The sequence below is a fragment of the Haliotis rubra genome, unplaced genomic scaffold, assembly GCF_003918875.1.
Source record: "Haliotis rubra isolate DU_JTF1 unplaced genomic scaffold, ASM391887v1 Scf754, whole genome shotgun sequence".
In the NCBI taxonomy this organism is placed as follows: Eukaryota; Metazoa; Mollusca; class Gastropoda; order Lepetellida; family Haliotidae; genus Haliotis; species Haliotis rubra.
The window spans coordinates 265,850-291,041 of record NW_025767473.1 but is presented as its reverse complement, the minus strand read 5'-3'; the positions used below and the strand labels follow the sequence as shown (position 1 = coordinate 291,041).

Genomic DNA, 25,192 nt, shown 5'->3' with positions numbered 1-25,192 from the left:
TTTTTTTAAGATTAATAAAATAATAATAATTAATTTTCCCCGCTAAAAAATAAATAAAAAATATTTCTATTGGTAAAAAATGTAAATGTGCTAGAAAATGCTTTTAGATTGTTTTTTCCCCCATATACATTTCATAAATTGTCAGAAGTAAACTTCTTTTTTCTTTTTCTTTTTTCCTCCTGCCTTTAGGATTTCTGAGGACAAAAAATAAAATTGGTCTGGCCTTAGTATAAAAAAGTATCCTGATTAGCCAATACATTTTAAATTCGGTTTTCCATTTTAGGTGCATAAAGTACTTAAGTTTTGTATATTGAAAAAGCTGAGAATTTATTTGTTCCATACATAATTTAAATGACATGAAACTCCTACATAGTAAATAATTATTGCTTGTTATATTTGGGGTTGTCATTATGCTGCGCTCTTGTTGAATGGGTTCGACACCAGCATTGAGAGGATTAAAGGGAAATAACACTCCAACTTTTAAATTGAAGTATTTTTCCTTTGTGGTTTCAAAAAGTGCTTATTATGGAGCATGCAGTGTGTGAAATAGCCACTGGCCTGCTAGCCCATGGCTACTAAATATCCAGTCAGGCCAGCGAATCTCCACAGTCACTGGCCCAACTGACTAGTGAATTTTCATGGGGTCATTTTGTAAATATATCACTCTTTGACTTCTCAAGTTATAATACACTTTTAAATCATCAAGATTATGGCCTGATGAAAATGTGCATCATTTCAGCAACTTTAATGATGCCTTTTTTAAGTTATTTGAGCATAAACAAAATATTTCAGAAATTCAGACATGTGTTTTCTTATTTGTGTTTGATGGTATTTTACCTTTTTGTAATCTTTGGCTTAGTTTCTACATTAAAATTTCGGGATAGTGAATTATTTTGTGGGCTAGTAACTTTCAGGCATAGCTTGCCCGACTGGCTGGCAAAATTTGGAAACTATATCACACACACACCTGTGTTCAGGGGTAAACAGCAACTGGTGCTTATAAAGGCTAATTAAAGAAGAACAATCGTGTTGATGCATATTTCTAGTTGTAATTTCTGGTCATTAAATATGGGGACGAGAGAGCACAGTATGAAAATATGTTTTCAGTTGATTGTACATGATTACCATTAATGTATAGCATGTATATCTATATAGACTTCCTACGTGTTTCTTTGTTGTTTAACGCCCTCTCAGCAATATTCCAGCTGTATGGTGGCAGTTTGTAAATAATCCAGTCTGGACCAGGCAATCCTGTGATCAACATCATGATCTCATATACAACTCACTTGCTCACTCACTCACTCACTCACTCACTCACACACTCACCCTCTCATAATCACTCATCCTCACTCACTCACTCACATGATAGCATCTACCGCCTCCGTGGTGTAGTGGTTAGAGCGTCCGCCGGGAGAGCGGAAGGTCGCGGGTTCGATCCCCGACCGCGTCATACCAAAAGATGTTAAAATATGGTACTTGTTGGTCCCTGCCTGGTGCTCGGCATTAATGGGTACGACAAGGACTGGTCGGCTCTGAGTCAGTATAATGTGTCTTGAGTGGGGTATTCATGCTTCACTGTGGTATCTCAGTGAGCTAGCACTATAAAACCAGCTTAAGTCTGGGCTAGTACAAGCAGCCGCACATACACATACACACGCATGCACGTCGTCATATGAGCGAAATATTCTCAAGCACGACCTTAAACCAAATTCCACCACCACCATATGATAGCATCTACATTTGTCCCTCCCAACGCCAACATTCAGATCATCAACCCACCATAGGGATGGTGGGGCAGCCTAGTGGTTAAGAGCGGTCGCTCGTCATGCAAAAAATCCGGGTCAGAATCCCCACATGGGTACAAAGTGTGAAGCTCATTTCTGGTGTCCACCACCAAACTGAAACCATATCCAAAGCCCAACTTCAGCATTTTCACATAGCCTTTGTAATTGGCATCTTGGTCTTGACTGATCAATACCTGTTGAATGTGATGTTCCTGATGTTCCGACTGTTCTCGTATTGATCTGTTTCCCTCATTACTTTAACAGTACAGTTGACTATACAACAGTCACATGACTTCTCGACTGCCACACCCAGTACGTAAGTGTTAATATGCTCCTAGTGACAGAGAACATTGTTATCATTGATGCTGTGTGCTCTCATGAAACGGCTCATGATGAATCCGATTATTATTGCATGACGGAGGATATTTGGTCTGAGCTCCAGCCACTATGAGGTACGCATAGCCCTATATTTTCAGTGTGGCATTGTCAATTATATGCTGTTAATGACTAAGAGATATTTATATAAACCATAGGGCTATTATACCTTGACAGGTGGTCGTCGCCATAATGACATAGACAGTTGGTTTGGGATTAGGATTGGTGAATCAGTGTTATTTCAGAATAATCCAAATCATGATGTTACTTTACTCAAATATGATGCTATGATATTCACCAAAATATTGACTGACTGACTGAGTATGGTTTTACACCGTTTTTAGCAATATTCCAGCAATATCACGGCGGGGGGCACCAGAAATAGGCTTCACACATTGTACCAATGTAGGGAATCGAACCTGGGCCTTTGGCGTGACAAACGAACGCTTTAACCACTAGGCTACCCCACCACCCCTTAATATATTGAACTTAATGTAGGAATGCAGATCTTTTATTTGAAAAAACAACATACATGAACTCACAGATACCCCAAACATGGCTACACACGTTTCTGTCTATTGTTTCAGATTTGTCTGAGGATTGACCATGTACAAGTACACCACTGACTGAATGATACATTTAGGGGACTTTATGTGTTATGTTTATGTAATATTTGTTCAGGCATCCTTTGTCTGTGACGGAAGGAACTGTTTTGACAGACAAAGAAAATAATCTTTCATTTATGATCTTTTTCATCATTTTTTGTCCTGTTTTCTCTCACATAATGGGTACATTGTGAAGCCCATTTCTGGTGTGTATTGCTTGGATATTGCTAAAAGCGGTGTAAAACCTAACTCAATCTGTCAGTCACTATATCAGTCACTCGCTCACTCAAATATTTCCCTCTGATTATATTTCTTTCTGTCCTATTTCCTTCTTTTGCTGTTGTATTTTGTTTCTCAATCATATTTCCTTTCTGTGGTGTATTTCTTCTTTCTCCGTACATTTCCTATTTTTTAGCATATTTCCTTCCGTGTTGATCATATTTCCTTTCTCTGTTATATTTTCTTCTTTCTCGGTTATATTTCCTTTCTCTGTTATATTTTCTTCTTTCTCGGTTATATTTCTTTTCTCTGTTATATTTTCTTCTTTCTTGGTTATATTTTCTTCTTTCTCGGTTATATTTCCTTGCTTGGTTATATTTTCTTCTTTCTCGGTTATATTTCCTTTCTCTGTTATATTTTCTTCTTTCTCGGTTATATTTCCTTTCTCTGTTATATTTTCTTCTTTCTTGGTTATATTTCCTTTCTCTGTTATATTTTCCTTTGGTTTCTCTTTCTCGGTTATATTTCCTTTCTCTGTTATATTTTCTTCTTTCTTGGTTATATTTCTTTTCTCTGTTATATTTTCTCTTTCTCCGTTATATTTCCTTTCTTGGTTATATTTTTTCTTTCTTCTTTTCCTCGGTTATATTTCCTTTCTCTGTTATATTTTTTTTCTTTCTTGGTTATATTTTTTTTCTTTCTCGGTTATATTTCTTTTCTCTGTTATATTTTCTTCTTTCTGGGTTATATATTTCCTCTGTTATATTTTCTTCTTTCTTGGTTATATTTCCTTTCTCTGTTATATTTTCTTCTTTCTTGGTTATATTTCCTTTCTCTGTTATAGTTTCTTCTTTTTGTCTGGGTCAGTGGGATAGCCTAGTGGTTAAAGCATTCGCTTATCATGGCAAAGACCTGGGCTCAATTCCCCACTCATTGAATATTGCTAAAAGTGGCATAAAACCAAATTCACTCTCTCTCATCACTCCTTACTCACTCACTCACTCACTCTTCTGCCTCTGTCATATTTCCTTTCACTTTTATATTTTCTTGTATATTTTTTTCTGTCATAGTACTTTTTATCTCTGCCATATTACCTTGTTTCTCTGTCATATTACCTTTATCCTTCTTCATATTTCCTTTATTCCCTGATATATTCCCTTCTTTCTTGATATATTCCCTTCTTTCTTGATATATTCCCTTCTTTATTGATCATTCCTTATTTTTGTCCTTATTCTTTCCACATATTCCTGCTTGGATGCAAACAAAAGCAACTTTCTTTTACTGTCATTCTTCTTTCATTTCTCTTTCATTTCTAGAGGTGTGACGATACGGAAATGTCACGATACGATACGTATCATGATATCTTCGAACGGTACAATTCGATTCGATGCAAATCATGATAAGCCATCTTTAGTTATTTTCTTTAAAAAAGTATATTTTGATAGCAAGTAACAGTGTAAATGTTTACATAACTGTCAATTTCAAGTGAACATTTACAATTTTAAGGTCAGCGATACATATCACGATACGAACAAAAGTATCGATATATTTATCATCAGATAAAGTATCATGATTATCAATACTACGATATATCATCACATCTCTATTCATTTCCTGTTTCGTTCTTTCTTTCTAGGGATGGTGGGGTAGCCTAATGGTTAAAGCGGTGGCTAGTCACGCTGAAGATCTGGGTTCAATGTGTGAAGCCCATTTCTGGTGTCCCCCGCCGTGATGTTGCTGGAATATTGCTGAAAGCGGCGTAACCAAAACTCACTCACTCAGGACAAGCAAACTCTTTAACTGCTAGGCTACCTTTAGGTATGGCTTCATAGGCCAAGTAACTGAACATGACTATTTGTCCTTTGTTTCAGTGGCTCAGCGAATGAGGGCCCTCAGGGAAAGAATGGTGGTCTTTTCTCCTGGAACGATGCTTTCTGGAGAGCGAAGAATTTCTCCACAAGACCAGACTCCTCTGCTTCAACCTTTGAGGAAGTGGAGTCCTTATGCTTCTCCAAGTCTTCCTCATCTGCAGAGTCTGTGCATGGGAAGAATCTGCAAATTTTGTCCGATGTGACCAAATCATTTCCACGACAGAACTCATGCAACAGCAGCTCTACAGGGACATCCAGTGGGCATTTGGCAGACAGAGATTGCTCCAGCTCTGAATACAGGTCAAGATCAGCCAGTTCTGTTGGATCTGTTATCAATGATATTGACAGCCTTGACCCCCATTATCAGTTGTCTGATGCTAATTATATGGATAGAATTTTCCAGCGTGTGTTGGAATGGAATATTGGTGAAACAGCAAATGATTCTAGTGAGTTTGAAAATGTTGGTGCCCTTAAAACAAGGTCAGCTTCTTCGGGGTTACTAGACCTGAGAGGCACAAATGAGAGGAGAGGACGTCAAAAGGTTTTAATCATACCAGATGAAGAGGAAGGTGATATTCCTTTCGCTAAAATGAAATTTGCCAGTAAGACAGATTTTCAAGAAATATCTGGGTTAAGCTCATTAAAAGAAATGTATCCTGTCAGTCAAAGCGTAAAATTTAGACCTAGCAGTGACTCAAGTGGAAAAATTGACCGCACTTTAAGCATGTCCACTTCTTCGTTAAGCACCGATGTGTCTTCTTGGCAAGAGTCTAACAAGAGAGATGGGTTTCATAGACGAAACACGTCAAATTTCAGTGACTCCAGTCATAGCCAGAGACAGAGCTGCGCCAGTGAGGACAATCCTGCCACCATTCCTCCTGCCCAAACTCAGGATTACTATCCTCCTTTCAACCCTTTCCTGCCAGTTAATGCTGAACGCATCTTGATCAATCTTGGCTTCAGTGGCTCAGATAGTTTACTGCCAGAGAGGTTCCTCAAAGATTGGTACAAGAAGATGGCCAAAGCACAGAAAGAATGGAGTCAGAGTCAACAGTTCAGTGACTTTCAGGAAAGTGTTGAAGAGTGTTCTCTGCCTAGTAGGGGCACATCAGGAAGGACAACTCCAAACCAGGTCTGTTTCTATCCAGAGCATTTTCCCGTGAAATGCCTCCAAGGAAAGTCTGAAACAGTCTCCTCATACCAGTATCCTGAAGGTCATGAAGTCTCAATGAAAATGCATTACAAAGACCAAAAGAAATTTGGTTCCATTGGAGAGTTTGGAAGCTCAAGGAGGAGACGACAGTGGGCGAATGCGAGACAAAAGTCTTTGCCGCTTTTTCTTGAAACATTGAATGAAGAGGATGAAAGCAGGTCAAGAACCACAAGTGTCGACAAGTTTTCACAATTCAAAGCATTTCTGAAAGAGGAGATGGGTTCTGTAAGGTCAGGGGGATCAAGTCAGGAAAATAACATTGATTCAGACAGTGACTCATCCAACTCAGCCATAATTCACTTTTCAAAAAGTGTTTCAGACATCCCTGAAGCAGGTGAACTGAATAACAACATGTGTATGACGAATGTGGTAGTTCCTACTAAGTCACATGTTGATCCAGGTGAAATGAGAGTTGCACCTCAACACATCAGTCATGAAGCCCTTCCTTCCACAGACAGTTTAGAAGTCGCAGATATAATGCAGCACCAGCAGCCAAAGACTGCTGGTCCAGCGCTCCTTGAGCCAGCAATGGTGTCCATTGTGCTGGAGGATGTAGATGGGAATGTAACAAGCAGTGTGTGCAACAATACATCGTTCCTCAGTGTGGACAACCTTCATATTCCTCTCTCAAGATCCTCATCCACATCCACATCACCTGTGTCACAGTCCCCTGTGACTGTTATTGAGGTTGGACGACTTGACAATCAAATGGATAGCATGGATACAGATGAAAGTACATCAGTCTCAAAGGAAACTGACAGCCTGCAAAGCAGCAGAGGAAGTTTTGAGAGTGACCGGGAGCAAACCTGAACCACGACCTGACCACTGTAAGATGAGTAGTGATGCGTTTGAAAGAAGGGTTGTTAGTCATCAGAGTCACTCAGTCCCACATCAGCCTCTGAAGGACAGTACGGAACACAGGAACGAAGCTAGTGCAAGCCAGTGTAGATTTGTTGAAGCTGATGATGGAAGATTGTCACCAATTGTCAAATTCCCACCTGTTCAGGTTCTACGGGAGTGGTTTGATGATGTTGATGGGACAAGTGATTACTATATCACGCAGGATCAAAGTGTTCAGTGCGAGATGGAAGCAGGAACGTTTGAAACGGGAGAAGACAATCAGGATCATCGTTGTGCACATGTCGGTGTCTTACAAGCAGAAAAGTGTACTCAGACTGATTCAGATGAACTGTCCTCAAAAAGTCTTTCTGACAAGTCTTCACAGATATCAGCACAAACCTCTTCTTGTTCTGTTCAGACTTTTGACATTATGGAAGATGAAGATGAATATCAGTTGTTATATCAGAAAGTTCTCACTAATAATATGACATGTCCAAACAGGTGTCCACATAAAAATGACACTGACAAAACAGAAAGCACTGTTCCACCTCTGATGACGTCAGATGATATGCCAGTTCCCTCTCGAGACAGGAGACACAGTATTACTGATGATTGGGTCATCTCAAATTTTCGAACTCAGTCCATGCAACAAGACCAGTATTGCCCTTGATGATAATAGCAGTCAGAGAAAGGATGAACCTGATGAAGAGAATAAACTGTATCCCGATGTTGAATCTGATTTCACTTCAAATTCCGCTCATGGAAAGACTTGCTCTCAGTATAAAGATCCAATGCTAAATGAAGATGGATCTCAATTGACTAAACTTGATATTTTCGCGCTTGATTTCTTGAAAGAAGCTGAAGAGAAGTGTTTACAACTGAGGCTAGCGGCAGATTTGTCATATCTTGATACCGAAAGAAGGCATTCTTTACTGTCATCTACCCACAGTAATGAAAGCTGGGGAACCATAAATTCTGTTATCTATATGCCAAGAAACCAAAGACCATTGTTATCCATATGTAGTGATTCTGATGTAGGAGAAATAAACTCTGATCAAACTATAGGACATGAAAACCAAAACGCAGGTGTGGAGAGCCCTCCCCAAAACATGAACACAGACAAAAAGAACTGTTATTTAGGAACCTCAAGTGATTCTTTGACTGTTGGTGATGATGGTGATGATGATGGTGGTGATGATGATGGTGATGATGATGATGGTGATGGTGTAGGTTCCTCAGCGTTTCCATCATCTGTGCCAATGCAATCTGACTTTGAGATGGATGATGTCAGTGTTGATCCTCATGCATCTGCAAGTGATGGAGAGGAAGGGAGAATTCTCCATGAGACTGGTTCATCAGATACAGTTGACAAGCGTGTAGGACCAACTGATGATGAAATGGGCACAACTGAAACAAGTATTGATTCATGTACAGTTGCAAAGAATCTTGAATCCTTACATGAAAAGAAACATTGTGAACCACAGTTTGGGGTGGTAGGTATTAATATATTTGGAAAAACAGAGTTAAGTTATTCATTGGAGGAAGGTGATGGGTGGAATGACAGATTTGAACAGGTGTCTTCAGAAAGTGGTGATGTACATTCAGATGGTCAACATGTGAACAGCAATGACCTTTTGTCAGGTGGGACTTTATTTCAGAGTGGTCGGTTATGTGAAGAGGAAAAAGTATCAGGATGCAATGACTGTGAAACTGAAAGAGATAGCAAAGCAAAGAAAACAGATGCAAAGAAGAAGTTCCTTTCTCAGTTCATGATCAACATGTCTGCACAGAATTTTTCAGAGAATGAGCCTGAATTTGATCAAGCTACGGTGGAGAAACATCATTCCAAGCAAAATACTTATTCAAAGAGTAGTTGGGGATCACATTTGGGTTTATCTCAAGTGAAGCAGATGACAACAATATATGAGTCTGATCATTCTGAGTCAGAGAGTGGTGGTGATCAGAGAGCCGTTAGGGGTAGCAGATATCCAGACATCATGAAGAGCCGTACATGGAATGGAGACCAATTGGTCCACAGTCAGCCGAGGGTCTGTCGGTCCCTGACTGAACGGACTGGTGGAATCAATACAGAACAAGGCTTTGCACAGAAGGCAAGGAGGGCCTTTATTTCCCAGAAAGCTGAAAGAGTTACATCTCCTTGTGAACCTTCGGATGGGGAAGCTGCTTATGTGTCAGAACCATGTGAAAGTGAAGACACTACTTGGAATGGGAATAAACAGGTTTCAAAGTCTCTCAGTGTGATTCAATCCGACAGTGGAGTGTGCAGAACATTATCTAATGACTATATGGAACGGGCAGAAATGGAGGACTCGGACTTGGAACAGGCAGAAATGGAGGACTCGGAATTGGAACAGGCAGAAATGGAGGACTCGGACTTGGAACAGGCAGAAATTCAGGCCTCGGACTTGGAACAGGCAGAAATGGAGGACTCAGACTTGGAACAGGCAGAAATGGAGGACTCGGAATTGGAACAGGCAGAAATTCAGGACTCGGACTTGGAACGGGCAGAAACCCGGGGCTCTGTTACAAAACAAGATGTGTTGCAGGCCACATTTGAACAAGAACACATAGACAGGTATTTTGATAAGAAGAAAGAGATCATGTGTGTCCCCGCTAAAACATTTATGTTCACCCCATCAGCTTCTATGGAGGATGCACACAGTGAGAGACAGATGGTAAATAAGGTGTGTGTGCCATCACCTGGATGTTTACAACTGAATGAAGGCAATTCATTTATACCTATTACTTCTGTCTCTACAACTCCCCAGACCATGTTTACAAGAAGTTCTTCAAAGAGGGCTCTCTTCCCTAGGCAGAAAGGCAACACTTCTGTTAAACATGGAAATATCAGCATATCTCCAAGCTCCCAAAAAGTCTTAATGGGTACCAAGATAAAGATGCGTTACACAGCATCATTCAACTCAAATTCAGCATCAACCAACAGTTTTTCACCAATCACACCGCCATCATCCCAGGATGGCAATTCAGTTGAAAAACCTTCCTATTCTACTTCGTCTTCACAGTCTCCAGTTTTGTCTCCTGATTTGCTGAAGTACTGTACTAAAGATTCTGTATTCCGCTCACTAAGTCCTGGAGATCTCAGGATGCTGAACAAATCTTCAGTTTATGTTTCACACACATCAAGGGGCGAACAACACATGCCATTAAGGTCTGATGCAACTGAACAATTATCAGATGTTATGGAAAGAGACTGTAGAAGGGCAACTAGACCTGATCGAGAAGAAACAACAGACAGTACAGCAGAGGATGCTTTAATGGTGGATTCAGTAGGCCCAGCACGCATTTCAGCATGGCCTTATTCCAAATATGGACAGCAATGGAATCAATCCAAGAACATGATTCCTGAATCTGATCATGGTGAAAACAGGATGACAACAAGGCAGAAAAGTGTAGAATTTGGTTTTAAAAACAATTGTTCCAAAAGGGTGAAAACACAGGATGGAGATTTGCTTGAATCTTCTCCTTTCAGAAGTTCTTATTCCAGTATTCAGATGTCTTCTGGCTCCAACAAAGAGAACCTTTCAGAGAACCTCATTTCTGAAAAGACTGAAATCAAATTCCAGCATTGTAAACCTGATGACCCTGCAGGAGAACAGGTCCAACGGTACCAAGGAATGTCTTCAAATCAGGTGCTGTGTGAATCTGAAGCCTTTAATTCAAACAGAATTCCATCTCATGGGCTGTCTAAGAATATTTCAGTGCAGTATCCCACATTAGGGAATCCACATGTTCTCTCCCTCAATGGTTCAAGTACAGAGACACAGAGCATGAAGCAGAAAGGGGAGGATGGAGACCGGCATAGTATTGAGGATGGACCTGCGAGAGTACTGAGATCTATTGAGATTCGGCTAAAGCCATTGGAAGGGGAAGTTAAGTGTAAAGAGTTGAGCTCAATATCTGGTTTCAACCAGGGTTCGAAGGAGAGCCTACTACAAGATTCTGTGGTGGCTGGAACACCATGTGGAGGTTCTTATAGACTACAAACATCAGGGGTGGCTGGAACACCTCTGACAGACTCTGATAGGCAACACATGTATAGGGTAGATGGAACACCACAGTCAAGCTCTAGTAGACAACACAAGCCAAGGGTGGCTGGACCACCACAGTCAAACTCTAGTAGACAACACAAGCCAAGGGTGGCTGGAACACCACTGTCGAACTCTAGTAGACAACACAAGCCAAGGGTGGCTGGAACACCACTGTCGAACTCTAGTAGACAACACAAGCCAAGAGTGGCTGGACCACCACTCTCTAACTTTGATAGACGAGAGTGGTCCGGGGTGGCTGGAACACCACTGACAGACTCTGATAGACACAAGCCAAGGGTAGCTGAAACACCACTGACAGACTCTGATAGACACAAGCCAAGGGTGGCTGGAACACCACTGACAGACTCTGATAGACACAAGCCAAGGGTGTCTGGAACACCACTGACAGACTCTGATAGACACAAGCCAAGGGTGGCTGGAACACCATTGACAGACTCTGATAGACACAAGCCAAGGGTGGCTGAAACACCACTGACAGACTCTAATAGACACAAGTCAAGGGTGGCTGAAACACCACTGACAGACTCTGATAGACACAAGTCAAGGGTGGCTGAAACACCACTGACAGACTCTGATAGACACAAGTCAAGGGTGGCTGGAACACCACTGACAGACTCTGATAGACACAAGCCAAGGGTGGCTGAAACACCACTGACAGACTCTGATAGACACAAGCCAAGGGTGGCTGAAACACCACAGGCATATTTTAATAGACTACAGAAGTCAAGGGTGAATAGAACACAACTGGCAGACTTTTCTGGACAACACAAGTCTAGGGTGGCTGGATTACCACTTTCAGACTCAGATAGACTGCACACATCCCATGGGTTTAGAACACCACTGTCAGACTCTGAAGGACTTCACAAGTCCAAGCTGGCCTTGACACAAATGACAGACTCTAATAAAATTCAGAGGTCCAGGGTGGCTGGAACACCACTGGCAGACACTGGACTACAGGGGTCAAGGGTAGATGGACCACTACTGGTAAACTTTGATGGATTTCACAGGTCCAGGGACTCCTTAACACAAATGCCAGACTCTAATAGAATGAAGAGCTCCAGGGTGGCGGGAACACCACTGGCAGACTCTGGACTACAGGGGTCAAGGGTAGATGGACCACTACCGGTAAACTCTGATGGACTTCACAGGTCCAGGGACTTCTTAACACAAATGACAGACTCTAATAGAATTCAGAGATTCGAGATGGCAGGTACACCACTGGCAGACTCTGACAGACTTCTCTCATCCCTGGGTGCTGGAACACCACTGTCAGTCCAAGCACCAAGGTCCAAGGTTGCCTTAACACAAATCACAGAATCAAATAGGATACACAAGTTGACAGTGGCAGGAACACCACTAGCAGACACTGATGGGCTACAGAGGTCAAGGGTAGATGGACCACCACTGGTAGACTCTAACAGACTGACCTGGCAGGCCAGGTTTCAGGAGAAGGAGGTGAATGAGGTGATGTTTGGAGAAAGGATTGGAAAGACTTTTAATAATGGACATGTGAAAAAGAGTCATGTACCAACAGTGTCGGACATTAGGTACAGGTTTGAGTCTCGAGACATCCACCCAAGTACCCACCAATCATGTATGTCCACTCCAAAGAGACCAGTTAATTCATACATAATGAAGTTAGCAAGCATGTTTGAAGCAAGCTGACAAAAAGTTTTATTTCATAGAACGTGGAGTCCTTTTATTTCATAAAATGTTTTTTGATGGATGATGTTTATGAAATGAAACCTATGGGACCAATGGTGTATATTTTTCATTTTTCATAACTTGCCATCTTACAAAAACTGTTACTATTTTATTATCTTTATGATATGTTTTTAAACATTCATGTAATAATTTTCATATGTGACATTGCAGAATTAATTCATTATGAGACTTTTTGAGTCTTTGAACTGCAATCAGAAGTGATACACATAAAGGCAAGAATTTATGGATGCCAACTTCTATATTTTGAGATTGCAATGTTTCTGAATTGACATCCATAAATTCTGCCTTTATGAGACTTTTGTTGATATTTTCAGAGAGGGGCAGGAAACTTGTTTCTTTGTTAAATAATTTGTTATTAATTGCCTATGTTGATTCAAGTGTATTTCATTCACATAATGTCAACTGAGGTGAAGACTAACAACGACAGAATTATTATGATGATGCTTTTCTGCTACTTATGATTAATATGATCTTGTCTATATTTCTAAATAGTAAAGTATTTTATTGTGTTACATGTCACATGGACGAAGTAATTTTTGTTGTTACAAAATGTTAATTATGTCAATAAAATTGTTTACAAATATAGAATATTGATATTTACAGTGCTCTTTAAAACATGAAAATATTTAAAACATTTAAAACACTGCTACAACACATGAAATCATTTGATGCATTTCTGCTGTCTTGAGATACCACACTGCCAACAAGAACATTACATTTCAGACCTGTTTGTTAATGACAAGAACAGGAACATTTTACACCCATGACCCACAAGGCAAATTCAGTGAACTTCTTTCTTCAACACAAAACACCTGCTGTACCACCCTTGATGCCCTTGCCCCAAATTTAGTAGGGCTGCGCAATATAACCGGTTTACCGGTATTTACCGGTTCAGACATGAAAACGATACGCATTGCGATACGCTGATCGAAAACCGGTACTTTGACTTGCATTCGGAAAACTTCGTAACACTCTTTGGATATTTCCTTGTTTCATTTGTGCCAAATACTATTTACATTTTTATTTTGTCATGATTAAAAGTTTTTATTGAAGCTTAATCAAGCTTAGTGATTTTCTTGTGTTCATGCTTTATAAATCAAGCATTAACTTGATTATAAGTAGTTTTTTGTTTAAAAGGCTTCTTGCAATATATTGCAAAACATATCGCAATATATGCTTTCGCATCGCAATATATCGCAATATGAACATTCTCTGCAATACCCACCCCTAAAATTTAGTGAAAATAATGAATATGTTACTCGTTACTGTTATCCTGTATAGTCCCAACATGTTCACAATAATGCTCTCAGCTCAAAAACACGAGACTGAAATTATTCAAATATGTAAAAAATCAATTCTATACAAACTTGGCTTCAGAATAGTCTGGATTCAGCAGGAAATAGGAAATACTGACATCTTCATATCATTCTTTAAACAATGATTAAACGATACTTTAACTCAAGACTGTACAGTCAGGCCGCGGTAATCCGGTCCTCGTTAATCCGAATCCCCCTCGACTTCCTAACGATACTCACTGGGCACCAAACCATCTCCCTATATATTGTATACAATTGACACCTCGTTAGTCCGATGATTCAGCTTCCGCCTCTAACGCTGGTCAGTCAGAACGGATTGGACTAATTAAGTTGTAAACAGCTGCTAATCCGAACGATTGAAGTTGACAGCGCTGCCGACTGGCCCGCCCAAAGTGACACATGGTTTGTTTAGCGACTTAGCGACTCATCCCTTTGATCCCTTGATCCCTTTATCACAAAGCCTAACCAGTCCAGTTAACACTTTAACAACTTTTACTCCAAATATATTGAGTGAGAAGTGTCAATGTGTGTTGTTAAAATCTTCTGCTATAAATATGTACGGGTAAACATTTCACAAATCAATGCATTTTCACTATGGCTAGCCAACCTGCTAAACGTAAGCGCTTCGAAATTACTGCGTCTCAAAAGAGGGAAATTTGCCTATACAAAGAAAGAAATCCTAAAGCCAGTTTCGATTTCTTAAGTAAACATTTTGGCGAAGAATTCGGTCATTCTGTCGGCAAAACTACTGTTTCGGACATTTGGAAAAGTAAGGATAAGTGGCTAAATATTTCGGAAGATTCTCTATCTCTCACAAGAGAACGAAATGCTAAACATGCCAAATTAGAGGAAGCACTTTATGTTTGGATGACAGAAATGAACACAAAAAATGCTTCAGTGAATGACCAAATGTTAACTGAGAAAGGCATGGAATTGGGCTCAAAATTAGGAATCAGTGATTTTGGTTATTCTCGCGGTTGGCTTTACCGCTTCAAATCTCTTCATCAAATTAAGAAACAAAATTATCAGGGGGGAAGCTGCCAGCCCACCATTAAAGACTACTTTCGTAAGTAAAATGTGTGAGTGAAACAATGTGTAATAAATCCAGTGATTGTCTTTGATGTTTTGTTTTGATTTCTTTGATATCAAGGGGAAGTAACTCGGTGCATATACTGTGGTTTCAGCAGTACGAACGTTTCACTATCCAAACGTTTTTTTACAGAAACCAAAGTGTTCGTATTAACGAGGCCTGACTGTATATCTATTTCGTGTGTATAAATGTATTTTTGGCCAGTGGCCTTATACTGAAATATATCAGTCTGTCTGTCAAATATGTTGCCCAAGTTATAAGGTCCATTTATGATAAATTTCTGAATGTAATAAGAAAACAGGTAAAATGAATGGTTAAAATAAATACACACCTGAGGCCAAATATCAGAATCTGTGACAGATTTTATCAATAAACACGATTATTAGGGACAAGAGTGATATTTTTCTAGGTATTGTGCTGTGTGTTTAATATTTCCACTAAATGCATCATGTAATAATCACCCGTGGAGATGTGGGTTAGAATTGGTCTTCAGCAACACATGCTTGTCGTAAGAGGCAACCAATGGGATCGGGTGGTCAGACTCGCTGACTTGGTTGACACATGTTTTCGTATCCTTATTGCACAGGTTGATGCTCATTATACTGTTGATCACTGGATTGTCTGGTCTAGACTCAATTATTTACAGATTGCTGCCATAAAAGAGTGCAGCATGAAACAACAAACCAAACCAAGACACGATTATTGACAGACCACTGTCATACAGCTGAAATATAGCTTAAACAACAAACTGTTGTCATAGCAACTAAGACCTCACTGACAACTTGAGGTTATCTCTATTAACAGGTTCAGAATGAAATCTCTAATTCTGTTCCAGGCATCCTTATGGAAACTTTCTCTAAATATCTCTGGTAATTGGTTTTCTATATTAAAAAGATCAGTCAATGAGAAAAAAGATTGAATCAGATTCATTTTATTGTGTGAGGAATTGTTTTATTTTGTATGCTTCAGTTTCTCATAGTGGTAGTGATAAAAAATGCGGAAAATGGTTTTTGTTTGTTAGCTGTCTGTATACCCTGAAATAAATCAAGCAAGATGTTTTAATGACAATTTAACTGGTTCACCTTCCCACAACAATGTGTGAAGACGACTTTTGCTGTCACCTGCCATGATATTGCTAAATGTGACACTTGTAAAACAATCGCTCACTTAAGGTGTCATAGTTGCCTCCCTTGGATAAGCCAGGAAGCTATGATTGTAGGTTCCAATCCTGGTTTGAGCACAATACTATTACTCAGTTTGTCAGCATGAACAGTGGTAAATGTGTAAGACCTGTAGCACTTCTTGCTATCCTCCCACATTAAGTTGACATGCCATGGAATACTGTTAAGTGGGGGATTCAAATTAAGTTTCACTCGCTCACTCACTCACTCACTTGACTGCCGCCAATATAGCTGGAATACTGCTGAGCGTGGCGTTAAAAAACAAATAAATCACTCACTCACTCAACCGCCATTTAGCTGAAATATTTCTGTGCAGCATTAAAGCGCAAACTAATCACTTACTCGTATACACATAATGTTTCTTTCTTGAATCATGATTGGAACTCCCATAAAGGGATTGATGTCTGTGATTACGATGGAGGACAACAACTGAAGACAACAGAAGCATGTGGAAGCAGTGAAGGATTATTCAGTAGGTTTTTGTGAGATACAAAAAGTGTCATTTATACCAAGGTTGGAACAACTATGTCTCCAACAAGTACCTGTAAGATCGGTAAGTCTGTTATTCTGGTGTCAAAGGATTCATGGTATAATTTTAGGAAAAACATTTCTTCATGCAAATCTTTCTTTTGTACGCAAAACATGTTCACTTAGTTTATGATTACTCTTTCAATTTGTGAACATTCAGTTGAACAATCTACTGTAGATCGGAGGTATTCATAAGCCTGGAATTGATCCTAGTCCTACCATGGATCTATGCTGTCATAGATCTGTGTCTTGATAAGAGATCTTAGCCTTGGCATGGATCAGTGTCCTACCATGGATCTGTGTCCTGCCATGGATCTGTGACCTGCCATGGATCTGTGTCCTCCCATGGATCTGTGACCTGCCATGGATCTGTGACCTGCCATGGATCTGTGTCCTACCATGGATCTGTGTCCTCCCATGGATCTGTGTCCTACCATGGATCTGTGACCTACCATGGATCTGTGTCCTACCATGAATCTGTGACCTACCATGGATCTGTGACCTACCATGAATCTGTGACCTACCATGGATCTGTGTCCTACCATGGATCTGTGTCCTCCCATGGATCTGTGTCCTCCCATGGATCTGTGTCCTACCATGGATCTGTGTCCTACCATGGATCTGTGTCCTACCATGAATCTGTGACCTACCATGGATCTGTGTTCTACCATGGATCTGTGACCTACCATGGATCTGTGACCTGCCATGGATCTGTGACCTGCCATGGATCTGTGACCTACCATGGATCTGTGGCCTACTTTGGATCTGTGGCCTACTGTAAATTCACATCCTGCCATAAATCTGTGTTGTACGATATATCTGTGCCCTGCCTTTGTGTCGTACATCAGATCATATCCTACATAGATCAGATCATATCCTACATAGATCAGATCATATCCTACATAGATCAGATCATATCCTACATAGATCAGATCTATCCACCGATCAGTCCAATGAGTATTTCACATAATAAGCTTATACCTGGACCATCTTAAGAACAGGACTCACTAGTGCATGAAAGCTGATTGTTTGGGGAACCAAGGCACTGCTCAAACAAGCTTATCTTGTAGAGATAACGTAAATCAAATGCTATCAATATCAATTTTCTTAATAGAGATATAGATTTCACTCTTTTGTTACCCAGCGATAATGCATTACCATGACAATGGCCTTGTTCTGAGCACCATAGACATAAACCAATGCTGGTACCAACACTATGGTAATTAGATAGTGTATATATCAATAGATAACAGTGAATAGGTCAGGGGTTATAATCTCATGGTTATCGACACAGTGAATAACATGGCCTTACAAGGGCGTGGCCTGTGCTGGTGAATGACCACCATGTATACAACCCCCTTGACATGTGTATGTGCTGCCAATGATGAGATTGACGAGACTTTGATTGACTTTTTACCTCTTTATCAGTGACTGCTCAGCTGGAAAACTGGCGTAGATATCCTGTACATTTCATGTCAGAGAAAATATTCTTGAGCTTGTTGTTATGGATGTTTGCAGAAGGTTGATTTGGGGAGGTGAGAGATTTTGACATTTTTGTCGGGGAACATAATTAGAGGGGATGCACAATGCAGGCTGATGACATAGCGTACAGGGTAAATGTAACATGGTGACCAGTGTTGGTTATCACCTTATATTGTATTTACCCTGATTAGGATACAATATGTGATATGTCACATGACTGGCTACTGTTGCATCTAGAGCGGTATTGCTGACGTGGATGAACAATATGCATTCAGGTATTTGAATAGTGAAAATACAGTTTGGATTAAAGTAATAGTGACTTGAGGTATTATCTCATATGAACTGTTAGTTCAAGTGAGCTTATTGTGTCACATCTCATTTATCCATCAGGTATCCATTCATCATTTGCTTGTTTGTGTGTTTGTATTTGTATACGTGTGTGTGTGTGTGTCTGTGTCTGTGTGTGTGCATGTGTGTCTGTCCATCTGCCTGTGGCTGGCTGGCTCTGTGCCTGTGTGTGTGCATGTGTGTATGCATCCGTATTCATGCTTAAGTTTTTTGCAACTTTGGCAGCTCTTTAATTTTACTGCCATAGGAGCCATATTGAAAATGTTATATGGTCATTACTCTGACTTTTTGGAGATCTGTTCTTTTGAAATATTTACTTTTCCTCTGTCAAAGCTTCAGTTAATAATGTTTCCTTAAAAATACATATCATCTTTAATGTTAAGTATTACCAAGCGTTCATAATATTGTAAATATTGCATTATGTTAAGTGCCAATAAGACAAATATTTTTCAAATTTCCCATACCATACCAAGCAGACCTTGTTGTTCATTACTGAAAACCATAAGTTGTTAAAGACTTTCTGACAATTGTTTGCTGGTATCTCTGTTGCTCGTCCCTCATCTGGTTGGGGGTTTTTTTCAGTAAAACAGCATAACTCTCCTACCTCCCTCCTCCGTCTTTTAAGGGGTGGTGGGGTAGCCTAGTGGTTAAAGTGTTCAGTCATTACAAAGACAACCTGGGTTCGATTCCCCACATGGATACAATGTGTGAAGCCCATCCCACCATGAAATTGATGGAATATTGCTAAAAGTTGCATAAAACCATACTCACTCACTCTATCTTTTGAGAAAAATGTTCCTGAGAAACATGTTACATTGAATAAAAGGTCATTATTTGGTTTCATTGATATTTTTAATTCATTTATTTTTATTAGCTAAATTAATTAAGCTATTGCTTTCAACTTTGTTTCAATATTTGATCCTCTGGTCCAGACTTAATCTACAGTCTTCTACAACAGTGTTGTGATAAGCAATAAACAAATATTATTATTATTGGTTAAATGCACGTCTTAAACATAACAAATTTAACATCTGTGGAGTTTATAAGGATTCTTGCCTCTTGATAGAAACCAGTGATACACTCTCTGTCTTTGATGCCTGTATTCCTGAGATTGTCCTGAGTCAATGTTTATACCTTCTATAAACTGTGTTCCCTACACTATTCACAAGAACTGGTCTTCTATTAACACCGGCCAATATCATATTGGAAGTTATCAGCTTTGTATCAACAAGCACTTAATCCGTGTGTTTAGGAGAAGACGTGATTATGCCTTGTTGGTGTCGGCAATAGACCAGCAATGAACAAACAATAGCCCCGTCTGTGAACTCACTTCAGGAGTTGACGTAGGTGGTGATAAGTGCACCTGTCATCAAGCTAAACATTAAATGATGAATTAAATTTGATATTTGTCTTGCTCAGGCCTGAGAAGAGAATTGTGAGTGTGTACGAGGAGGACAGTGTTGATGAGACTTGTCGTGAGATCGAGCGAGAGACGGCGAGAATACGGCAAGAGATGGAACGTGAGAGGAGATCGCACTCAGCCTCCCCGTCCAACCATCTCCGAAGTTCTGGCACCTCCCCAGTCCGAGCTAGTCCCATCGGAGTGAGCTCCCCGGAGACTATGAGGAAGGTGAGTACTGACAGTTCAAGTCTGATCATGTTAACGGCAGACGTCTATTGTTGTATATGGCTTCCTTTCATTCCCCTGCATTAACTTGAAATTCAACAAAATATAATACTGATTTGTATAATACTTGAACAGGAGTATTTATAATACATATTATTGTTTAACAAAATGTTTTTGGTGATACTTTGAATATGAACTTGTGTTTTGGGATGCACTGAATGGTGCCATTTTTTCTGGATATGATTTGTTGTTGTGAAAATAGTATTTTAATAATGCATCAGTGTTTTGTGTCGCACTGAATAATTCCATTTCTTTTAGATATGTTCTGTTGTTATGAAAATAGTATTTTAACACATGTCAGTGTTTTGTTATACACTGAATGATGCCATTTTTCTGAATATGGTGTGTTGTCTTGAAAATAGTATTCCTCAAGATTTGAATGACTGTTGCTTTTTTTAACCTACCACTCCAAGCAACATGTTTTGTTATTACCACCCATCTGACACTGGGTATTCCTGGATGGTCAGCAATATAGGCTCAGAAACTTAGGATTCTGTGGATGGTTGCTCATATTATCAATCACTGGATTGTCTGCTCCAGATGTGATTATTCCCAGCCATTGTTATACAACTTGAATATATCTGACTGTTATATATTAAAACTCCATAACATGTGTCTGCTCTGACTTCGTTCCTTTCTGAGATACCTGTGAAGATCAAGGTTGAAATTGGTCATAAGCAACCCTTATTTGTAAAAGGCAACTAATGGGATTGGGTGATCAGGCTCACTGACTTGGTTGACACGTCATCGTATCCCAACTGCGTAGATCAATGCTGTTGAATACTGGATTGTCTGGTCCAGATCCGATTATCAACAGACCGTCGCCATATAGCTGGAACATTGCCACATGACAGCAACCTGTGAATAGCTGAGTCTGTACCAAATAATCCATGCACTGAGGAACATTCCCCGCTGTCTAGGCATGATGACATAGTACATCAAGCCAACAAGCCTAACCACCAATCCTTTAGGTCTCCTCTAACAACCAGAATAGGTTACTAGAAACCTCTTCGAGCCTTGAATTCCCACAAGTAAATAATGACGTTACACACATGACCCTCTACTTCACTGGACCCATGAAGATCCGGGGTAGAATAGGTCTTCAGCAACCCATGCTTGCCACAAAAGGCGACTATGCTGGATTGTCTGGTCCAGACTCGATTATTTACAGGCCACCGCCATATAGCTGGAATATTACTGAGTGCGGCGTAAAACTAAACTCACTGACTCACTGTACCTCACTGACTGTATTGATGTAGGTGTACACCACGGGCAGGGATGCAGCAGGGAAGAGGCAGACGCAGGCTGAAGAGGAGGAGAGAGAGGTAAGCTTAGAAGTAACTTGTATTTTTATGTAATGCTAAGACCCCATCAGTGGCAGTGAGGTGAGGTGAGGTGAATTTGGGTTTAACGTCGTGCTTGAGAATATTTCGCTCATATGACGACGTGCATGCGTGTGTATGTGTATGTGCGGCTGCTTGTGCTAGCCCAGACTGAAGCTGGTTTTATAGTGCTAGCCCACTGAGATACCATGCCGCAGTAAGCATGAATACCCCACTCAGACACATTATACTGACTCCGAGCCGACCAGTCCTTGTTGTACCCATTAATGCCGAGCGCCAGGCAGGGACCAACAAGTACCATATTTTAACGTCTTTTGGTATGACGCGGTCGGGGATCGAACCCACGACCTTCTGCTCTCCGGGCGGATGCTCTAACCACTACACCACGGAGGCGGTCCCATCAGTGGCAGTATATACTTTGATGTTATGTTTTGTTCTACGATCCCCTGTGGTGGCTACAACAGTTGTACAAACTTCATCTTGTAGGAGGCATGACCAGTTCCTCATTTAAAAGGCAGAACTTGCATAGCAAGACATCATTAAGCTTCATATTGTTTAGTGGTATGATGAATATGGTTTTAATACTGACTGACTGAGTTTGGTTTTACGACGCTTTTAAGCAATATTCCAGCAACATCACGGCGGGGGACACCAGAAATGAGCTTCACCCATGTGGGGATTCGAACCGGGGTCTATGGCTAATGAGCCAACGCTTTAACCACTAGGCTACCCCACCGCCCCTTGTTTTAATAAGAAGCCAAGGTCCCAAGATGCTGATTACGGGTTTCTTTAAAAAATTTAAATGATTCAACTCACTTCTGTCTCACAATACCTGTGAAGGTCTGGGTTCAAACTGGTCTTTTATCAACCCATGTTTGTTGTAAGAGGCGACTAACGGCTTGGGTGGTCAGGCTGACTGACTTGGTTGACACATGTCATTGTATCCCAATTGTGTAGATCACTGGACTGTCTGGTCCAGACTCCAGACTCAATTATTTACAGGCTGCTGCCATGTAGCTGGAATATTGCTGAGCGCAGTGTAAAACAGTTTCACATTCTAACCAGCTTCGCTAAACAATCGAATCGTTGACTGTACTTTATCCTGTGATAAAGTACTCATTTATGGTTATGACATATTGGACTGAAATCATGACACTGTTCAGATTACCTCTCCCATGATGTGACGTATCCATAGTAACATCAGTTTTTCATTACTGTCAAGCAAGTCACAGGGAAACTGTTTCTCTAAACTGATCCAAATTTTTAATCTTGGGAAGATAGATTGCACAATGATGTTAACCCTCTCTTATGCCACGACCCATGAAGTTTCAGGGTAGAATAGGTCTTCAGCAACCCATGCTTGCCACAAAAGGCAACTATGCTTGTCGTAAGAGGCGACTAACAGGATCGGGTGGTCAGGCTCGCTGACTTGGTTGACACATGTCATGGTTCCCAATTGCCTAGATCGATGCTCATGCTGTTGATCACTGGATTGTCTAGTCCAGACTCGATTATTTACAGACGGCCGCCATATAGCTGGAATATTACTGAGTGCGGCATAAAACTAAACTCACTCACTCACTCATTCTTATGCCGCAGGCTTTTACCCAAACATAATCGAATCAATTGCAATATGCCAGTGCCACATCAGTCACAATATTGTCCAAGCATCCTTGTGCTTTTATTTTAATAGTTCAGGGCAAAATTACACTTGGGGATACAGCATTTTTTCAGTCATTGTTGAGATTTGATATTGTGGTGTTCATTACAGAAACAGTCACATGCAGTTGTAAGTGTGTCCCACTGAGTTTGTAGTTAGAGACTAGTTAGTGAGACTGATAGACTAGCTGCAGCTGAGGGATGAACCAACTAGAGGTCTATAATGCCATGCAAATTTAGTCAGTCAGTGTTTAGAATCCTAACATCAAATCTATGAAATCTTTATAATAAATATATTTCCCTACTGAACATTGATTTTGCTTTTCTAATGATGACCGATTTCACAAGATGAATATAAGTAGCTAGAACTGCTGAATTATATATAGTATTAATTGCTTTTCTTCAAAAATGGATGACAGTTTACTACAGGGCTTATTGTATTTCTCATGACGCTAGCACAAATAGAAATTCAAACAAAACCCTGCATAAATCTAACTGGACATGGAAGGGGTTTAATAGGAAATCATCATTTGTAAAAAGATGATTAGTGTTTCAACATTAGCTTTGGAAAACCCTGATATATTTACATATGTCCCCTAGAATTTGTAATATTTCTTTTGAGTTTCTTCGAATGTGTCTAAGTTAATGAAATTTTATGAATTCCACTGCTTTCTGCAATGGTTTGGCTTCCTTGGTTAAGTTCGATAGTTTGTAGTTGGTTTTAGTACATCTCTCAGTGGAACAGCAAGTAATACCAATGACCCATCTGTGGTGTTAAAGGTCTGAGTGTTATTATATCTGGAGTTTAACTCGAGTGAAATGGCAGTCCCAGCCTTTCAAGTCACTCAAATCAAATCAACTGGTTTGTCTTCATCAGTTTCATTATCTGTATTGCCCTCGCTCTTCATTTTATCAAACAATTTTCATTCCCTCAGCCTTAAGAAATGAAAAGTTCCCCAAAATGGTCAAATATAGTAATTACTTATTTGAAGAAGAGAACTGTATCAGTTTTTCACCCCGCCCCTCAATCTCAAAAACACATGCACATGCACACCACCACCTCACACACGCACGCACACACGCAAGCACACACACACACACACAGAGAAATGAGGCAAAGTCAGTTTGAAGGAATCTTCTTAGCTTCTACCACCAACATCATTCTGATCTAATATGTTGAGCTGTTATTGTGATATTTTGTGTTTCTTAAACCCTATGGTCTCATAGTATGGAAATAGCCAAAAGTGAATGCTGTTGGTATAGTATTGTCCTGACAGTGTTGTGTTTCTTCAGGCACTGACACATGAGATTAAGACACTCCGCCAGGCACTCCATGCATCTCGGCTGGAACTGAGGGAGGCAGAGACGTCACTGAAAGGCACCAGAGAGAAGTCCGAGGATGCCAGGTAGGTGGCTGTGAGATGGAGTGGGGGAATGTAACAAGACCTATCTGTCATCCCAACCCTTCTACAACCATCACAACCCTAACACGTTACAATCATCACAAGCCATTCTTCTATCTTCATATCCACCTATCTGTCATCCCAACCCTTCTACATCCATCACAACCCTAACACGTTACAGTCATCACAAGCATTCTTCTATCTTCATATCCACCTATCTTTCACCCGTACCCTTCTACAACCATCACAACCCTAACACGTTACAATCATCACAAGCATTCTTCTATCTTCATATCCACCTATCTGTCATCCCAACCCTTCTACAACCATCACAACCCTAACATGTTACAATCATCACAACCATTCTTCTATCTTCATATCCGCCTATCTGTCATGCCAACCCTTCTACATCCATCACAACCCTAACACATT

The 25,192-nt window shown here is 40.2% G+C and overlaps 1 protein-coding gene across 3 annotated transcripts in view; it reads left to right on the top strand.

Annotated features, from left to right (window-relative positions):
- The window catches only part of LOC124260204 (trichohyalin-like), a 151,926-nt gene that overhangs the window by 76,396 nt on the left and 50,338 nt on the right, over positions 1-25,192 (top strand). For all 3 annotated transcript variants that reach the window (XM_046694467.1, XM_046694466.1, XM_046694465.1), the window contains 3 exons: positions 20,088-20,298; positions 21,615-21,680; positions 24,651-24,763. In XM_046694467.1, the coding sequence (XP_046550423.1) occupies positions 20,088-20,298; positions 21,615-21,680; positions 24,651-24,763 (390 nt within the window). The remainder of the gene's footprint in view (positions 1-20,087; positions 20,299-21,614; positions 21,681-24,650; positions 24,764-25,192) is intronic.